At 45.7% G+C, this 20186-nt stretch overlaps 1 protein-coding gene across 3 annotated transcripts in view; it reads right to left on the bottom strand.

The window, feature by feature from the left end:
• CCDC186 (coiled-coil domain containing 186) overlaps positions 1-20186 on the bottom strand; it is a 120188-nt gene that overhangs the window by 20088 nt on the left and 79914 nt on the right. For all 3 annotated transcript variants that reach the window (XM_085850166.1, XM_085850164.1, XM_085850165.1), the window contains exon 12: positions 56-245. In XM_085850166.1, the coding sequence (XP_085706292.1) occupies positions 56-245 (190 nt within the window). The remainder of the gene's footprint in view (positions 1-55; positions 246-20186) is intronic.

The raw sequence follows: 20186 nt of genomic DNA, 5'->3' as shown, positions 1-20186 counted from the left end.
CAAGAGAAAAGAACGTTATCTGAAATCAAATGTTTAGAGACAGATGCAAGATCACCCTGTTGCAATTGTTTCCCCAAGTCCTTGATGTTAGCGGCATTTTTCCTTCTCTGTGTGCTGAGCTCGTCTCCAAGTTCTTCCACTTGCCACGCCAATGCCACAGTTTGCCCTTCCCAACGGCTGGATTCCATGCGCAGTTGGCTTGCCTCCCTCTCAGCCGCTTGCTGCTGACTCTCAAGATCTTTTGCCTGAGAGAAAGTGAGAGCACTTCACAAATCACACTTTCAATACAATTTTTCCCCTTCCCACCCTCCTCCTTCCCCTCACTACTCTCCCTCGTAAGTTGAAGATTACATTAAAAAACAAAAAATCCGCAAAAGGCTTCTGAAAGTTTAACTTATTAACAGCAATCAAATTTTGAGAGTGAATCTAAATGCACACGAATACAGATTGAAGCATTTTTCCATAAAAAAAAACATGTTCTGCAGAATGTTCCAAATGCCCAGAGTTTAATTAATCTATTCACACCTTCAAGACACCAAATAAAGCTCGGCTGATCATGGCTCGACTGGCAAAAGGGAATTAAGTCACCAGCACCTTTTTCAATCCGAACGTTTTCTGAAAGTATCCTTTTGTATGTGAAACATTTACAGGACAATATTGATCAGAGAAGTCACAGAATATTGCTGCACTGTTTATGTCGAACAAGTGCAGTGCAAATCAAGTAATGAGGCCTTTTTTTTGGAAACCTTGTCGAGGCTCGTATGAGAGCTAACACACAACGCACAGCAAGGGGGGCATGAGACAAGAGGGGTGGGAGTGGGAAGGACAAAACAGTGGGGAACAGAAACATTAGGAGATCTGTGGAAGGGAGAGGGATGGGGCAGGGAACATTACAAGATGGACATTACAGGGACTTTCAGGAAGGAAAGCAGGGAATTGAAGGAGGTGGGCTTGGGTAGATTCACGGGGGTAGAAAACATCGAGGATTTGGATGGGGAATGATAAGAGGTGGTGGTGAACAGCTGTTTTGAAAGCCTGGAGGGAAAATTGGGATTGAATAGCGTGAGGGAGTTTATTCCAAAGGCGGGGAAAAAGAGGAATGCAAGAGTGAAGGTGAGCAGCGATTCGTGATTTTGGTAGTTTTACCAGAAGGGGGTTGTTGGCGGACCTTGAGCACCCTGTGGAAATGTGGCGGGGACAAATCACAGAGCGAGCAGGCGGGGGGGGGCAAGGCTGGAGAGGAGACTGCAGAAGACAGAAAGACCACCGACCAGCCTGCGGTGAGAAAGTGAGAGGCCCAAAGACTCAGCCTCATCGCGGGAGATGCCAATGATCCAAAATGCCTTGGTTTCTACAGCATGACGCCGAGAAAGGTGGGAGGCAGAAGCAACAGCCCAGGGGGAGAGCAGTACTCAATCAGGCTGCGGACGAAAGCTTTGTAAGTGGTCAGGAGCTCAGGTGGGCCGAGAAAGGACTTTGCATGACGGAGGATTCCCAGTCGGAGACTGGCTTTGGAGGCCAGGATTGAAACGTGGCTTTCCCAGGAAAGGTCATGGCAGATAGTGAGACCCAGAAGCTTGAAAGAAAGGATTTCTTCCAGAGGATTGTTGAGAAAGTGGATGGGGGTTTTTTCGAAAACGGTCCTTTCGGAGAGACATAGTGAGAGTGTGACATTTGTCCGGATTGAAAGACATATTATTCCACGTGTTGGACCAGTTTGTGATTTTACCCAGATCTGCAGTGAGCGAAGAAGCTGCTGCATGCCGGTCTAAGGGATGGCAGATGGTATAGCAGAGGGTGGAGTCATCAGCAAAGAGATAAAGAGGATTTTCCAGAGAGTCAGAGAGATCATTGATGAAAACCACAAAAATAACAGGGCCCAGAACGCTACCTGAAGGAACTCCAGCCTGGACAGGAAGTGGGGCTGAAAGAACTCCATTTAGGGCCACACGTTTTCTGTGACAGGAGAGGAAGTCTGTGAGCCATGAGTGGAGATGGCCTTGGATTTGACGCCTTCTTTTTTTTTGTTAAACCTTGAAAAAGGCCTTGAATTCATATGAAAAGTTAATTTTATGCAATAAGTGGAAATGTTCCATTTTTATTGGCAAAAGCAACTACAATTGTAGTTTTTGATTTTGATTTGTAATTTTGATCTTAAATTGCGAAATAATGTAAAATCCACCCTACACACAAAACATGTGGAGTGTGACGAGCACTCCCCCGATCTCCATTGGACTTAATCCGACACCAGAGCATAACCTCCAACCCAACCCAGAGGCCTAAATAATAATAATAATAATAATAATAATAATAATAATAATAATAAATATATATATATATATATATATATATATATATATATATATATATATATATATATATATATATATTGTTACGAATTTCGGTCCGCCCGGCGTGCGATCGGCCACGTAACTCAAATCGCGACCGTGTCGCCCACCAGAACGGACAATTCAGTCGTGACCCTCTTGGAACGACCGCCAGGAGCTAGTCACGGGTGGGTCTTTCGACCCCACCACAATCGTGCCAATCGGCCACCCGCGCAGGATAGGGTTGTTCGCCAAACTCAACCTACCTAAGTACCTGGGCGGGTAGTTAACCGGGCGATCGTACCTCGCCGCTGGCGGGTCTAAGACACGAACCGCTTTTGCGGTCTGTTCCATGCTTCAGTAATAACCGAGCGGTGTTATCACCGGCCCCAACGGACGTGATTATTTACCGGGTGCTTACACCCTTCTACCAATTCCTTCCGTGATGCAAGATGGAACTTTCAAACAAAGGAAAGGACGCAACGAAATGGGAAACAGTTCGACAAGTACATTTATTCCACACTCAGACAAGGCAAGCACGTATTCACAGCCATACAGTTGGAATGCAATTTACAAGAGTTACTACCGAATAAAGCAATGTTTATTTACATGCACTTAAACAGTTTCTACTTTACAAGACACGGTGCCACAACACGCATTCAAAGAAAACACAAGAAAAGACCCCCTCAAAGGCAAGGGAGTCAGACTGGGCCCGTGGGCCGAATGCGCATGGAACCTGGAGGAGCGGCCAGGTCCACGAGACCGTAGGGTCTTACCCGCGCCCTTGTGGCGTGATGGCAGGCAAGCCGCAATGTCAGCGTAGCTGCGCCTGGCTTCGTGCCCCTGGCGTGGTCGGCGAGCTCTCTGCAACGCTCCCCGTATGCCTTTCCCATCGGCTTTGAGCTCCGTCTCCCGACTCGACTGCCCCGCCAACACTGTAGACTTGACTTCTTCTGCCGACACTCCGCCGCTGCCACTCCACTGCTCCCACTGGATTCTTGACTTTCTGCCGACGTACTGCACCTTTTCTTTCTTCCGCGAGCTCGCGCTTATATAGCCCGGGGGAGGGGCGTCCATGTAAATTTCTGGATCACAGCGGGTTCGGAGGCGGGGCTATGCCACCCGATGTTCAGTCATTGGATGGAAGAAAAGGGGGCATGAAGCATTCCTGATCCGATTTTTGAGGCGAAAGGAACGCATTCACAGCCCATGGCACGACGTGTGGTAGAAAGGCGGAGGTGGTGGGAGTTTGGTTGTTGGCGGGCGTCGTTTGAGAATGGCGGTGAAGCGATGTTTGCTGGATGGAGTTGTGGAGGTAAAGAGGCGAAGGTGGTGGTGTTTGAGTTGTTGAGGTATGATTGGTCCAAAATAATGTTCGAGAAAAGAAAAACGGCTAACTCAAAGGATCGCAGCCCGGTGAACACGGAAATTCCCTCCAAACAACGGTGGGGAAATCTAACTACACAATTAATTATCGTCATAACTGATCTAAGGACCCTTTATGGTGTACTGCGAATTTCCACAGCAGTAACAATATATATATATATATATATATATATATATATATATATATATATATATATATATATATATATATATATATATATATATATATATAGACACATACATATATATTGTTACGGTTAGCCGTTTTTCTTTTCTCGAACATTATTTTGGACCAATCATCCCCCAACAACCAAATCGCCACCACCATCATTCCCAAACAACTACAACTCAAACACCACCACCTTCTCCTCTTTACTTCCACAACTCCACCCTGCAAACATCGCTTCACCGCCATTCTCAAACGACGCCCGCCAACAACCACATCGCCACCACCAACACCCTTCCCAAACCACCACAGCAAACTCCCACCACCTTCGCCTTTCTACCAAACGTCGTGCCATGGGTTATGAATGGGTTCCTTTTGCCTCGAAAAATGGATCAGGAATGATTCACGCCCACTTTTCATCCATCCAATAGCTGAGCATCAGGTGGTGTAGCCCCGCCTCCGAATCCGCTGTGATCCACAAATTTGCATAGGCGCTCCTCCCCTGGCCTATATAAGCGCGAGCACGGTGCAGCTCGAGGCAGTCAAGTCGAGGGCAGTGTGTCGGTCGTGGCAGTCAAGTCGGGTCTGGAGAGTAGCAGTCAAGTCGGGTCTGGAGAGTGGCAGTCAAGTCGGGTCGGTGGAGTGGCAGTCTGGAGGGGTCAGAGAACCGGACGGAGCTCGAAGAGGCAGACGGCGGCAGTGTCGGTGCAGCAGTGTCGGTGGGGCAGAGTCGGGAGGCGGAGCTCGAAGCAGATGGGAAAGGCAGACGGGGGCCGATCACCGGAGAGAGCTCACCGGCCACGCCAGGGGCACGAAGCCAGGCGCAGCTACGCTGACATCGCGGCTTGCCCGCCATCGCGCCACGAGGGCGCGGGTAAGACCCTTCAGTCTCGTGGACCTGGCCGCTCATCCAGGTTCCACGCACATTTGGTCCACGGACCTGTCTGCCACCCTCGTCTTGGCGGGTGGCTTTTTCTTTGCTTTTTGTGGAAATGCATGTGGTGGCGCCGTCTTGAAAGTAAAACTGTTGAAGTAATTGTGTGTGAAATAACGACACTTTATTCGGTTGTAACTCTGCCTTTGCTTGCTTTCACTGTGTATGTGCACGATTTACTGTATGGCTGTAAATACGTGCCTTGTCTGAGTGTGCAAAAAATGTGCTTGTTGAACTGTTCCCCGTTTCGTTGTGTCCTTTCCCTTGTTTGAAAGTTCCATCTTGCATCACGAAAGGAATTGGTAGAGGGTGTAAGCACCCGGTAAATAATCACGTCCGTCGGGGCCGGCGATAACACCGCTCGGTTATCACTGAAGCACGGAACGGACCGCTTAAGCGGTTCGTGTCCTCGGCCGGCCAGCGGCGAGGTACGATCGCCCGGTTAACTACCCGCGCAGGTACTTAGGTCGGTCGAGTTTGGCGAAGAACCCTATCCTGCGCGGGTGGCCGATTGGCACGATTGTGGTGGGGTCGAAAGACCCACCCGTGACGAGCTCCTTGCGGTAGTTCCAAGGAGGGTCACGACTGAATTGTCCGTTCCGGTGGGCGACGCGGTCGCGATTGAGTTACGTGGCCGATCGCACGCCGGGCGGACCAGAATTCGTAACAATATATATATATATATATATATATATATATATATATATATATATATATATATATATATATATATATATATATATATATATATATATACATATATTGTTGTGGTTGAGGAAATTCGCAAACCACCATTCAGGTCTCGTAGGTGAGATATCTCTGTAAGTACATGTGTAGTTAGCCCCAAACCCGTTGTTTAGAGGGAATAAATGTGATTCATTCGGGCTGCGACCCTTTCAGATAGCCGTTTTTCTGTTCTATCTTTATTTTGAACCAACCACGTCTCAACCGCCATCACACAACAACCACCAACCGCAACCCCGCTTCACAACAAGAACAACGCCAACAGCCACGACCTTTACCGCCACGGCTCGCTCCCGTAAACATCGCATCACCGCCATTCCAAGCGTCGCCATGGCCATCACCGCCACAATAAACCCTCCACCACCTTCACCTCTCCTCCTTCTGCGGCCATTCCCGCACCACTTGTGGGCGCCGAGCTTCGGGCTGTCCTGGCCTCGTACAGGGCGCGTGCTGAGCCGCGGGTACAAAGAGCGGCCTTTCCGAGGGGAGGTCGGATCGGGAATGATACACGCCCACTTCCGATCCGTCCAATCATTAAGCGCGGGGCGATTTGGCCCCGCCTCCAGGCGCGTCGGAGGAGAATCGATATATGCAGATTCGCGGATCAGGAATGATTCACGCCCACTTTTCCTCCGTCCAATGGGCGAGCGTGGCTCCGCCCCCGAGCCCATCCTGATTCGGAAATCTGCATATGGGTTCTCCTGTCGCACTCTAAAGCGCCGAGCGCGGGGCGAATTGAGTGAGTTTCTGTTTCGGGCTCGGGCGAGTTGTGGCGGCGGCGAAGTGTGGCAGCAGCAGTCAAGACGAATCTGGAGGAGAGTCGGTCTGTCGGGGTTCGGAGTCTGCCGGGGAGCTGCAGAGAGGAGAAGCCGGGAACGCGGTCGAGGGCGCAGTTGAGTCGCTCGTCGCGGGACCCAAGCAAGCCAGCCAGCTATCCTCTTTCCCCAGAGCATCAACAACCCCCCCCGTTTCCCCACCACCCCCCGCACTGAGATAGTGCGAAAAGGGGGCCCCGTTCCCACCCCATTTCAGGCAGTGCCAGCGAGGCCCGCGGAGGAGCGCGGAGTCGGGGCGCCGCCGCCATTTTGCGGCTCATCACAAGACGGGTAGGCTCTGGCCGGTCTCGCGCCCACAGACCACGTCTGCCCCCTTGTCGTAGAGGGTGGCCCCTTTTCTTTTGCTTTTGAGTATATGTGTTGTCGCCGCCGTCTGTAAAGTAAAACTGTGTAAGTGTTGCCGTGTGCTCGCGTAGTCGGTAGTAGATCTGCATTGTGTTTCTTTTGTTGCAATTGCTTTTGGTGCATAATTGTTGTGTTTCTTTTACATTTGCTTTTTGTGCATAATTGTTGTAATTGTATATGTGTGCTTCCGTTTGCCGCGGAATAAATGTGAATTATGTTGAACTGTTTTCCCCATTTCGCTTCGTCTTTTCTTTAATTGAATCTCCATCTTACTTCACGAAAAGGGTTGGTAGTGGGCTAAATACGCCCAACAATTAATCGGAACATCGAGTCGAGGTTGACGATAACACCGCTCGGTTATCCCGATAGTACGGAACGAGTCGCTTAAAGTGGCACGTGTCCGAAGTCGACCTGCGGCGAGGTGCGAACGCCCGGTCTACCCTCCGTGTGGGTACTTAGGTAGGTCGAATTTGGCGAACAACCCTATCCCACGCGGGGGCCGATTGGCACGATCGTGGTGAGGCCGAAAGGCCCACCCGTGACTAGTTCCCGGCGTTAGTCCGAGAGGGTCACGACGGAATTGTCCGTCCGGTGGGCGACGTGCCGCGATTCGAGTTACGTGGCCGCTCGCACGCCGGCGGGCGCGAATTCGCAACAATATATATATATAGACATATATATATATAGACATATATATATATATATATATATATATATATACATATATACACATATACACATATACACATACACACACAAGTCAAAAGAAGATTATAGACTGTACCATCACCATTTTTGCATTTAAGTGCAATATTTTTGTTCTCGAATATGCCATTTCACTTCAATAAAAGTTTTTAAATTTCAACTCTTTATCAACTGAGCTGCTGCACCACTGTTGTCAGGCAGATGCATCATTAAAGCAACAAAATATGCACGTTGTTGTCATTTGTGATCTGTCACTGGAAACCTGCTTGATATGAACAGTTTTACATATTCAAAGGCCATCCTTTGTGTTAACGTACATGCACACATTGACAAAATGCTTGTAGAGAGTTCAAGGGTTTTTATGAACAGTGGTGGGTAATGTTACAATGCATTTTACAATCTCCATCAACCCATCCAGCAACCAATGGGACACCATGATGAAGAAGAATCCATACGTCGGCGTCCATGAAGATTGAAGAACCCATACCCTATCCACATGCGATAGCAAAGCAGCCTTGACGTAGTTTTAGGGAACAATCAAACGCACTATCAAATCAAAGGACAAGAGTGTATACACACACACACACACACACACACACACACACACACACACACACACACACACACACACACACACACACACCATGTGCAAAGCAATGTGTACACACGCACATGTGTAAAAGGTAGCTTGGGATGCCACGAGCCATGGTTGGCCATGAAATTGAGTGGCCGGCTGTGAAGCGACGCATGCCACACCAATATCATGTACGAGATGATTTTGATCAAGCAACAGACTTGGTGCTTGGCCTGGTGTCATAGTGACGTCATGCATACAACTCTGTACAATACTGAAATTGTAAACACATTCTGATAGCCCCCAAACGAAGTGGACTAAAGTAGAACAGCAACCTTCCCAGCTTACACAGACATGGGTTTAACATTGGACCAATGTCCCATGTAACTTTGCCAGTGGCCAAATGTAATTTTGTCCATTGGCACAACATTGGCTTGCTGACAGCGGCCCAACACTGCTTCAATCATCAATATATTGCCACTGCACAAACACTTTTATGCTATGTTGCGGACGTTGGACAGACAATGGCAACTCGATGTTGCTTTTACCCCATGTTGCTGACGTTGGACAAATGTCGGAAATCTTCTTGCGCACGTTCCAACGTTTGCCAACGTTGGGACAACATCAGTGTGCTACCTGGGTTGGAACTGTGCGCAAATAATAGCAATATCAAGAACTAAAAAGATCAGAAAAGGTAACACAATCCTTCTGATAGGGTTCACTGCATGCAATTAAGAAGTGTTCAAAGAGAGAAAGCAGGAAAAAGAATAGATGTGAAGAGAGAAAGAACACAATTTCTGACAAATCACCGAAGAAATCACTTTCATTTCAAAGGAAGAGCTGGAAATCATGGTAGAAGAGCAAATAAGAAGATCAGACTAAAAATGAATACGACAAAGACAAAAAACATGTTTAACCATCATGCAAGGACACAAGAAATTGATATTGATCATCACAAAATTGAAAAAGAAAAAATGAGGTGTGTGTGTGTGTGTGTGTGTGTGTGTGTGTGTGTGTGTGTGTGTGTGTGTGTGTGTGTGTGTGTGTGTGTGTGTGTGTGTGTGTGTGTGTGTGTGTGTGTGTGTGTGTGTGTGTGTGTGTGTGTGTGTGTGTGTGTGTGTGTGTGTGTCCTCCATAAATCCAAAACCATGAAACCGAGAAGCCTGAAACTTTGCATGCATACCAAGGGAACACCAAGATAATTCATGGCCTCATTTAATTATATCCTTAATCAGGCGCTTCCTTGGCCATCTCGCTCTAAGTGGTCTTAAGGCGTACCCTGGGTTACCTCGTTGAAGTCTGAAGCCACCATGTTTTTCGGCCTACTCAACCATGCCTCGACTTGGAACAGGCCGCAACGGATTTCTTCACGACAATGTTATATTTATTTATTTATTTTCCCCACTTTCCTCCCTCATATTATCGAATGACTGTTCATCATAGATACGAATCACTGGGTACATTGCAATGCTTATAAACACTGAGACACCAGTGTTCATGGTTATATTTCATTTCTGCACATGCCATAACCATGAGAATCTGTTAAACTAAACCGAATTACAAAATATAAGCTCCAGAATCAAACTTAGCAGCAGTGCCAACTGCTAAAAAACAAAGAAGAAACAAAAAAGTATTCATTTGTCAAATTCAGACATGGCTTGGGCATTTACAGGTGTGAGTTGAAATGACCGATGGTAATGAGCAATTGCTTGCCAAGCCAGGCTTTCCATTGGAGTGCTTGCTTGAGCGGTTAAACGACTTGGCAAGAAGTGCTCACCAAGCTACTTGGTTGTTCGTTTCAAAACCACGAGAAGCAAGACCTGACGCTTCGCTGATGGAAATACCAATTTTTGCGTAATTGCTATAAAAAAAAAAAACGGAATAAAAATTAACATTAAACTTCATTTGGCAAAAGTGGAACTTCATTTGGCACAACGCCGTGCTCTCGAACTTGCTTTTACAATCCATGACGATAGAGTCGACAGGAGTCCCTTTTTTCAGCAATCATGTACGATATCCTTTCATGACAAAATATTGATATAAATGCACTCATAGTTTCTACAATATATTAAGTCGGCAGTGGCTGAAAACTAAGAGGTACGTAGACAGCAAACATGGAGGTCGGACGTGGTGGGGTTGCTGCAAGCGAGCAGGTTGGAGGAATGCGTATGGGTTGGGGCATGCATGCAGGCAGGCCTTTGCCAGGTTCAGAGCATGGGTTTAATTTCTGAATGATCCCACACGGTTTTGCATGGAAACAGCGGTTAAAAATAAAATGTTGCTGTTTGGGCGTGTTTTATTGCCCCGGAATGTTCTGGTACGCTGCCTACCCTCCCTTCACACTTCCTTACTTCCCCTTACACTGCCTTCATTCCCATTCAGCTGTTCAGAGTTGAGGCGTAAAACTGTGTGTGCGCTGAGGGTGTACAAGGAGGCCTCGGTGCGAGGAATCTGTGAGGGGGTAGAGCATCACCTGTGGTCAAGTGATTCTCGTCCTGCTTCCAGAGGAATCCACGCATTGTGTTCCTCCAAGCCTGTCCCTCGGTGTACTGAAGTGAAAGTGGAGGGTGGTGGGCTCTTGACAGAGGGGTCCGAAGTGAATGCCCCCTGGGCCGGTTACTTTGAGCAGTTGTACCAAGCTGATCCACCAGCTGTTGAGTTGAGATGCCAGGGGTGTTAGCATGCCTATTGCTGACCCTCCATTCAACTGTGATCTACCTTCGTTTGTGGAAAACACAAGCTGCGGTGAACCGGTTGAAATGGGGTAAAGCTCCTGGGATCTGTGGCATCCATGCTGAACTTCTCAAGACTGATGGAAATGTTGAACTCATGACGTTGCATGCAGTTCTGTGCTCTAACTGGAAAACAGGCATCATCCCAACTGGCTGGAAGAGGAGCCTTATTATCCCTCTCTGGAAAGGTAAGAGTGATCACCAGGCCTGCAACAACTGAGGGGTGACGCTGCTCTCAATGCCAGGCAAGGTCTTTGCTCGGATCATTCTTGATAGAGTTCGCCACCACCTGCTTGGAGCACCAGCGCACAGGGCAGTCAGGATTTACACCAAAGAGGTCAACGATTCACCGTATCCTTGCTCTTCGGGACCTCACCGAACAAAGAGGAGAGTTTCAGCAGGGGCTGCTTGCAGCCCATGTTGATCTCTGCAAAGCGTTTGATACAGTGAATCGCGATGCCCTCTGGAAGATTCTTGGTCTTCGTGGGGTGCCACCAAAACTGATCAATCTGATGTCTGAACTATACTCTGGTGCTGAGAGTGCTGTGAGATGTGGTGATACCTGCTGGGATTATTGGTTTGCTGTGCCAAAACTATGATCCAGGCTTTCAATGACATCTTGGATGTTGCTATCTTGTCTGCACCTGTTTGTGGTGAGGATGTTGAGGTCACGGAGAGATTCACTTACCTTGGCAGTGATATCAATGTCTCTGCTGGCTGCGAGCCAGAGGTCAATAGACATCTGGGTTGGGCTTGGGGAGTCATGGATTCACTGGATCATGGGGTGTGGCACTGTCAGTACCTGTGCAGGTGGACGAAAGTCCAAGTCTTCAAGTCCTTGATGCTTCCAGTCTTGCTCTACGGATGTGAGACTTGGACTCTGACCAGGAATCTGAGACGGAGACTTGATTTCTTTGGAACCAGGTCTGTTCAGAGAATCCTTGGCGATCGCTGGTCGGACTGTGTCCAACGAGAACTGTGTCCTCCCTTCCCCTCCCACTGCCGTCCTCCAACCTTCTCCCCCACCATATAACTCTCTGGAGGTCGAGTAGAGGAAGGGGCATCAAAGAATGTGTGAATTGGACAAATTAAAGCCTTTTTTGCAGTTTTTTTTTTTTAACTCCCCGGCTTTCTCTCAAGTCCCCCTATCAAACATGTCCAGAACACCCCTTCCCCTCCATCTCAATCCCTTCTCTCTCCTCTGCCCACCTCCACCCCACCCCATTAATATTCCCATCAGCAAAATGACATGTTGTAATTAATGTAACATGTAACATGTTACATGTAACAAACGTGAAGTGTAAGAGTGTTGCGTTTTCTGAATGAAAATACTCCAAATTGGTTTGCGTACCTTTACAAATTATTTTACACATAATCGTAATGCTATGAATTTTATAGCACGATGGAAATATTGGGCATACAAGGTAACACTATGTCTGCCAAGTGCCACGAAACAAAATAAAACTAGAACGGCACTCTGGAGAGCGCATACCTCCATCATGCTGAACATTTCATGTTTTGTATCCCACAGATACGTGGAGTCTGGATCCGGACCTTCACCAAAGTCCAATCAGCTTGTTCCAGTCACCTACCCAATAGGGTGGTCCAAAATCATCAGGGAAAAATTCAAAATTTGAAAATTCTTGGGGCATGTTGATTATTTTGTTCTACATGACTAGAAAATACTCCTGGCCAAATTTGCCACAGTTCCAAAAATATTTAGGGGTCCATCAAGAGGAGGAAGTTGTCACATCCGGTGGCGGTTGCTACATCCGGTGGGAGAGAAGAAGACGTCAGTGGGAGAGAGGGAGACGTCAGTTGAGCTTTCGGTTCGCTGTCGGTCGGTGTTAAAAGTACTCTTTTATTTTTTTTTATCTCTAATTTTTTTCTTCTTCTTTTTGATTCCCAGTCCCCGGTGTGTACCCCGGTCAGAATAGGTACACCGTATCCCTGCGTGTCGTAAAATGCGACTAAAAGGGTTGGCGTGAGGAAGGGCATCCGGCCATAAAAACATCGCCTCAAAAGGAAACCATGATGAGTACAACTGATGGGCAGGGTACAGCCCGAAGTACCCCGTGGGGGTCCTCACCCCCTCTCGTTAAAACTCAAGGTGGGGAACCCGATCGAAGCAAGGGAGGAAATTTTTCCATTTATGATGACCAATCGTCTGATGCCCCACGTGGAGATCGGTTTCTGAGGTTTGGTACATGGAATGTAGGGACAATGACAGGAAGATCTGGAGAAGTGGTTGAAACATTGGTCAGAAGAAGAGTGGACATATGTTGTGTGCAGGAGACACGGTGGAAGGGAAGTGGTGTGAGAATGGTGAAGGGAAGGCAGGGGCAGAAGTACAAGTTTATGTGGAAAGGGTGCCTGGAAGGTGTGCATGGTGTTGGTGTCATGTTTTCTGAGGAGTTTGTAGACAGTGTAGTGAGTGTGACTAGAGTGAGTGAAAGGTTGATGATGGTGAGAATTGTGATCGGAAATCTCTTGGTGAACGTCATCTCGGGATATGCCCCGCAGGTCGGTCGAAGCGATGAAGAGAAGAACATGTTCTGGTGTGCGATGGAGAAGTTGATGGAAAATGTGAAAGATGAGGAAGTTGTTGTGGTTGGAGGAGACTTGAATGGACATGTGGGAAGGAGTCCAGACGGTTTTGAGGGAGTCCATGGGGGTTATGGATATGGTGTGAGAAATGGAGAAGGTGAAAGGATCTTGGAGTTTGCTGATGGAGCTGATTTGTTGCTCTGTAATACTCAATTCCAGAAAGCGAATAATAAGCTTATTACATACACGTCAGGTGGGTCGACGACAACCATTGACTACCTGATGGTGCGTCAGCGAGATAGGGGAAACCTCCGGGACACAAAGGTGATCCCAGGGGAGGAGACCGTTTCGCAGCACCACCTGGTTGTATGCGATATAAGGGTGAAAGGTGCGCGGAGAATTCGGCGGGTGAAGTACCAACCGAGGATGAAGGTGTGGAGGTTGAAAGAGGCGACAGTGAAGGAAGAATTAAGAGAGAGGCTGAGTATGGTTGAAGATGATGTGGTTGAGCTTGAAAGTGGTTGGATGTCAATGAAAGATAGTCTATTGGGAGCCGTTGCTGAGGTATGTGGATGGACAAAAGGACCACCGAGGCACTCGGAAACATGGTGGTGGGATGATGAAGTTGGAAAGACGATTGAAGAGAAGAGGAAGAAGTTCAAGGAATGGCAAAAGGCAAAGGATACGGTGGAAGAAGAGGCTGCACATGAAAGTTATAAGGAAGCCAAGAAGGCTGCAAAGAAAGAGGTTGCAAAGGCACAGGAGGCCCATTGGAAAATGTTTGGAGAATGCTTGGATTCGGAGGAGGGTAAGAGAGCGGTATTCAGGATTGCAATGCAGATAGCGAGAGAGAGATTTGATGTGACAGGGGTGAGTTGCTTGAAGGATGAAGTGGGACAAATTGTTGTGGATTCAGATGGAATTAAAGGAAGATGGAAGAGATATATGGAAAGGCTGTTGAATGTAGAAAATGAATGGGATAGCAACATCGAGAGTAACCCAGTTTTAGGACCAGCAGAGAAGATAACTGAGAAGGAAGTTGAGGAAGCTATGAGCAATGAAGAGTAGAAAAGCAGGAGGGCCGACGGGAGTTGTGGGAGATATGTTGAAGGCAGCGGGAAGTTGGGGTGTGAAGAGAATGACAGAGATCTGTAATCTGGTGGTGAAAGAAGGCTGCATTCCAGTGGATTGGGAACTGAGTACCCTCGTCCCTCTGTACAAGGGGAAAGGTGACCCTCTGGACTGTGGCTCCTATAGAGCAATAAAGTTATTGGAGCATGGAATGAAGGTATTGGAAAGGGTGTTGGAGAAGAGGATAAGGAAGAAGGTAAAGATTGACGAAATGCAGTTTGGATTTATGCCACGAAGAGGAACGACAGATGCAATTTTTATTGTAAGGCAGTTGCAGGAGAAGTACATGGAGAAGAGGAAGAAGTTGTTTTTTGGGTTTGTTGATCTGGAGAAAGCATTTGATAGGGTCCCACGCGAAGTAATGGCATGGGCATTGAGGAAGTTAGGAGTGGAGGAATGGTTGAACAGAGTAGTGATGGCCACGTACGAGAGAGCACGCACAGCTGTAAGGACGAAGGATGGGAACAGTGATGAGTTTGAGGTGAGGGTAGGAGTGCACCAGGGGTCGGTACTAAGTCCACTTCTATTTGTAGTTGTGATGGAGGTGCTGGCTCAGAGGGTAAAGGAGGGTTTACCGTGGGAGCTGCTGTATGCAGATGATCTGGTGTTGATTGCAGAGAGTATGGATGGACTGAAGGAGAAGATAAACAAGTGGAAGGAATGTATGGAGGCAAAAGGTTTGAAGGTGAATATCGGAAAGACGAAGGTGATGGCAAGTGGTAAAGCATGTGGTGAGGTGGAAAGGACTGGGAAGTGGCCGTGTGCTGTGTGCAGGAAGGGTGTCGGAGTGAACTCCATTCAGTGTACAATGTGTGCTGAATGGGTTCATCGAAAATGTAGTGGGGTGAGAGGGTCATTAACCAGTGTGGCAGCTACATTCAAGTGTAAGGTGTGCATCGAGGGAGCAGCAGATGAAGGAATTGTTGAGTTGGATCTTGGAGATGGTGTGAAGCTGGAAGGGGTGAAAACATTTTGCTATCTCGGAGACATGCTGAATGGAGAAGGTGGATCAGACTCTTCGACGGTTGCTAGAGTGAGATGTGCATGGAAGAAGTTTCGGGAACTGAGTGGCGTGCTGACCAAGAGGGGAGTGTCGTTGAAGCTGAAGGGAAAGGTGTATGCTACATGTGTGAGGAGTACGATGATTTATGGGAGTGAGACATGGGTACTGAACATGGAGCAGCAACAAAGGCTGGAAAGGGTGGAAATGCGAATGGTTCGGTGGATGTGTGGAGTATCGTTGAGAGAGAGGAAGACAAATGATGACTTGCAGAAGATGATGGGAATAGAGTCTGTGATGGAGGTTGTGAAGATAAACAGGTTGAGATGGTTGGGTCGTGTGTTGAGGAAGGATGAAAGTGACTGGGTGAGAGGAGTGTTGGAAATGAGTGTAGTCGGAAGTAGAGGACGGGGAAGACCGAGAAAAACTTGGCTAAATGTGGTGGAAGAGGAAATGTGGGCAAGGGGATTAAGAAGGGGAGATGCAGAAAACAGGGTAAAGTGGAGAAGATTGTCATGGGGCCCGCAAGGCTAACCCCCGCTTTAGCGGGGAAAATGGCCTTTAAATGCTTGTGTGTGTGTGTGTGTGTGTGTGTGTGTGTGTGTGTGTGTGTGTGTGTGTGTGTGTGTGTGTGTGTGTGTGTGTGTGTGTGTGTGTGTGTGTGATTACCAGAGTGAGTGAGTATGGCGCGTTCTACACGGAAAAGCACGGAACTGTTCCTCTTGGATCAACCATTGAAGAAATTCACCGACCGCCAGTTGCCCACGGCCCACTGAGAACATTTTATGCTCTTTCCTTTCATTTTTCCTTTTAGTATTGTGACATTATAATGAATCCGTTGAGAGACTTTGATGGACCCCTAAACCGCCTCCAAATCTGCTAATTTCTTTGCGTTTTTCAACGTCAGGAACGATTTGGCAAACATGCCCGCGAGAAATTCGAACTTTCATTTTTTTGGACCACCCTACTACCCAACTCATCCACCAAAGTTTTGTTGGAATTAGTCCACAACTTTTTGAAATATTGTGCTGTATCTTGTATAGTTTTTTTGCCACATCTCTCAATTGTGAAGGATCACACATACATACATACATATATATATATATATATATATATATATATATATATATATATATATATATATATATATATATCTTCTTCTTTCGGCTGCTCCCGTTAGGGGTCGCCACAGCGGATCTTCCGTTATGATTTGGCACAGGTTTTACACCGGATGCCCTTCCTGACGCAACCCTGGTCGCCTCTTACGACACAGGGATATATATATATATATATATATATATATATATATATATATATATATATATATATATATATATATATATATATATATATATATATATATATACACATGTAGTATCTCAATCCAGATACAGGTCTTCACTAAGTTACGTACACATCTGTCCATAGCATTTTGAGATATCCTGCTCACAGACAGAGAAACAGTTGTGAAAACAACCTCCGTCCACCTTTGGTGGCAGAGGTAACAATTATCACCAATTGAAATTTCTACCAATTTGAAATGGCGAGAGTCGAGCGTGTTTAGAATACAGTGATACGACAACCAAATAAATCGTTTTGGGCTTCATCGGCGAGCACCACATTTGCGACTCAAGGCTTCTTCACACGTCAGTTTGTGAAGTTGCCCAAAGTATTTTTCCTCTGTTTTTTTTTTTGTTTGTTTGTTTGTTTGTTTGTTTGTTTGGTAAAGTCTTGCAAGTAAAGAATCACATGTTAAGGGTGTTAGGATGAAACAAAACCAATTAATTGCCAAAACAAGCTCTTCAGACTGGACCATTATGAAAGCACAAAATTGAAGCTGTGCATTCCTCAATGGTGATTTTTTTCCTGCCATTATAGATATTGCCTAGCACTATGTTTTTGTCTTCAGACCAGCATGTTCCAACTTGCTTGTGGCTCTGATCATGCTGAACTTCAGCAATCATCTCAGTAAAATGCCACAGGACTTAAACAAACCAGCGAATGGCATGCAAAACATTTTGAGCAAACTTTAAATTTGGGTGCTGTATTACTTTAACTTGTTTGTGTCATCAAAATTGCATTGAATTCAAAGAAAATTTTAAAAGGTACACCAAGACTCTCACCTAACGTATTTTTAAAAAAAAAATAACTGCAGAGAAGCTATTTCTCACAAAGCAAAGCAAATAGAAGAAGTTAAACATACAATGACCATTTAATTTGTCTTAAGTGTCATTAAGGATTTAGCAGACACTTTCTTCGCATGCTGTACAGAGTAAGCCAACAAATAGTTTGGCAGTAACTATTGCTAAACATACTGCACATAGTCTGAAACAATGGTCCTTGGCTGGTGGAAATAAATTCTACACACAAGAAACTTCATGCAGGGAACTTTAAGCTATTTGTCTTATTGGACAAGCAAACGGCAGATGATGAAATCCAAACAGCAACTTCCAGTAACCCCAGAAGCTGAATAGTTTAACAAAATATAAATAACCTTTCTAGAATAGTTGGTATCAATGTGTTCCCGAAAAGATGGTACAAAATTCAATATGCTGTGGAAGGAAAATGCATTTGGTGGAGAATGTCTTGTGGATTATATTTGACAGTATTCTTTAGAATGATCGAGCTATTAGCTTAACCAGACATTTCGAGTTTTCATGGTTAAATTATGCTTTCAGCTACAAATAGAAGGGCACTTGGTGGAGCACATACCTACGCCCCGCAACGCCTGATCCACGAGAACATATCGAGCCCATTACATTTTGAGATATCATGCTATATATCATTTTTGGCCCTATCTCTCAACGGTGACGAACCACTTTAAAAAAGTTCTAGTATCCACATCTGGATTCAGATCTTTACCAAAATTAAATAAATCCATCCTCATCACACACCCAACCTGTCCACCAAATTTAATCCGTATCCATCCACAAGTTTTTGAGATATCCTGCACACAAACAGACACACACAGCCAAACAAACAAAGACAGACGGGTGAAAACATAACCTCCTTCACCTTCGGTGGCGGAGGTAAAAATGCTGTTGTTGCAATTGGTTTATCCTTCCCATAATAAAACAAACATTGAATGATATTGTTTTTTGTGTGCAGAGTCAAAGCTCGTGGAAGAGCTACAACAGTTAAGTTAAGCCGACTCTAAAGCAAAAGCACACTGTTATCCCTAAATACTCAAAACAGAAGCCATCCGACCTTTTTGTAAACTTCCAAATGGAGACCATCTAAAATACTGAAACAACTACGTTGACATTCGGAGTACAGTCAAGCATTTTTGAAAGACCAAGCTGAATATAAGCAGCGTCCACAAACAAAACAAGATTCCATAATGTATACCCAACAAAATGGTGAAACAAGACAACTTTGACATGCTTTTAAATGAGGGTGAGACTGATGCTGATGTGTGCAAATTGACGCCGATTGGATCAAATGTCTGAAGATGCCAATATTGATCAAAATCAAGCCAATCTGCAAAGTTAACGACAACATGCACTCGGCAGAGCGCATACCTTCAGCAAACTGAACAGTTTATGTTTTGTATCCAAATGATAGGCACTGGATTCGGACCTCAACTAAAATCTAATTGGTTTGCTGTCATCACTGAATCAACACAGCCCTCAAGTTTTGTCGAAATCCACCCACAACTTTGAGATATCGTCCAATATATAATTTTTGGCCCCATCTCTCAATTGTGAAAAATCACGAAGAATTCTAGTGTCCAGATCCAGATCTTCACCAAAGTTGAATCAATTCATCGTCACAAACCCAACCTGTCCACCAAGTTTCGTCTGGCTCCGTCCATAACTTTTTGAGATATCCTGCTCACAGACAAACATTCAGGGGTAAACACATAACCTCCAACTGCCTTCGATGGTGGAGGTAAATATTTCTAAAAACAATAAAATCCCATTATGACTTGAATATGCCCAGAGTAGAACCAAAGTCAAAAGGATGACCACTGCAATCAGACATCATATCAAGGCATAGGTATAAAGGGAATGTTACAAAAGACGGTGAAACATACCAAAGAGAGACTGGTCCAAAAGTAATTTGCTTGAAGAAAAGTCTCAGATGAAAAGGCTGTTGCAAAAACTTTCAAGTTGACCTCTGTCCAGCACATGCAAATATTTCTAGTTTGTATAAAATTGCATCATTTTACCATAAATAAACCTGTCTTTGCATCAATTATTCATCCCTTTTTCCACCAAAGGAGTTTGTTGATCGAATGCCAGGAAGAGGTGAGCATCTTGTACACGAGAAAATAATTCCACAGTTATAGTTTTGTTTTGTGTTTTTGCTAAAAAATAATTTTCGAAAAGCTTCAAAGAGGAAAGTCTTTTCTATCTGCCAGATGAGGAATACATATCAACAGCACAACAAATTCAGCACACAGTGTTTAAAGCAAAGAATTTTTTTTTAAATGTCATGCACAAACAGATATGGCTGCCAAAGGCAAGGAAGCAAAGCTTCATCTCGAGATAGTGGCACACACCCATAAGCGCCACAGCAATACAAACCCATTTGTGAAAGTAGAGGGGGAGGGGGAGAAGATGATCTCACCAGCAAACCTATACATACTTCAAAAGTACATGGTCTGAATTGTCTGCCCTTTGGACAAATATATTTCTAAAATAAGCAGCACACAAGCAAAGCCCTGTTGTGCACTGTGCATATGCCAAATAATTACAACAATAGCAGGAAAAACAAAGGTGCTTGCTATGGCAAATAAATCACAACTGTTACGCAG

Source organism: Eptatretus burgeri, chromosome 12 (genome assembly GCF_056783735.1).
Source record: "Eptatretus burgeri isolate ZD-2024b chromosome 12, Ebu_testis_v1, whole genome shotgun sequence".
Classification (NCBI taxonomy): domain Eukaryota; kingdom Metazoa; phylum Chordata; class Myxini; order Myxiniformes; family Myxinidae; genus Eptatretus; species Eptatretus burgeri.
This window is presented reverse-complemented; position numbering and strand designations above follow the sequence as displayed.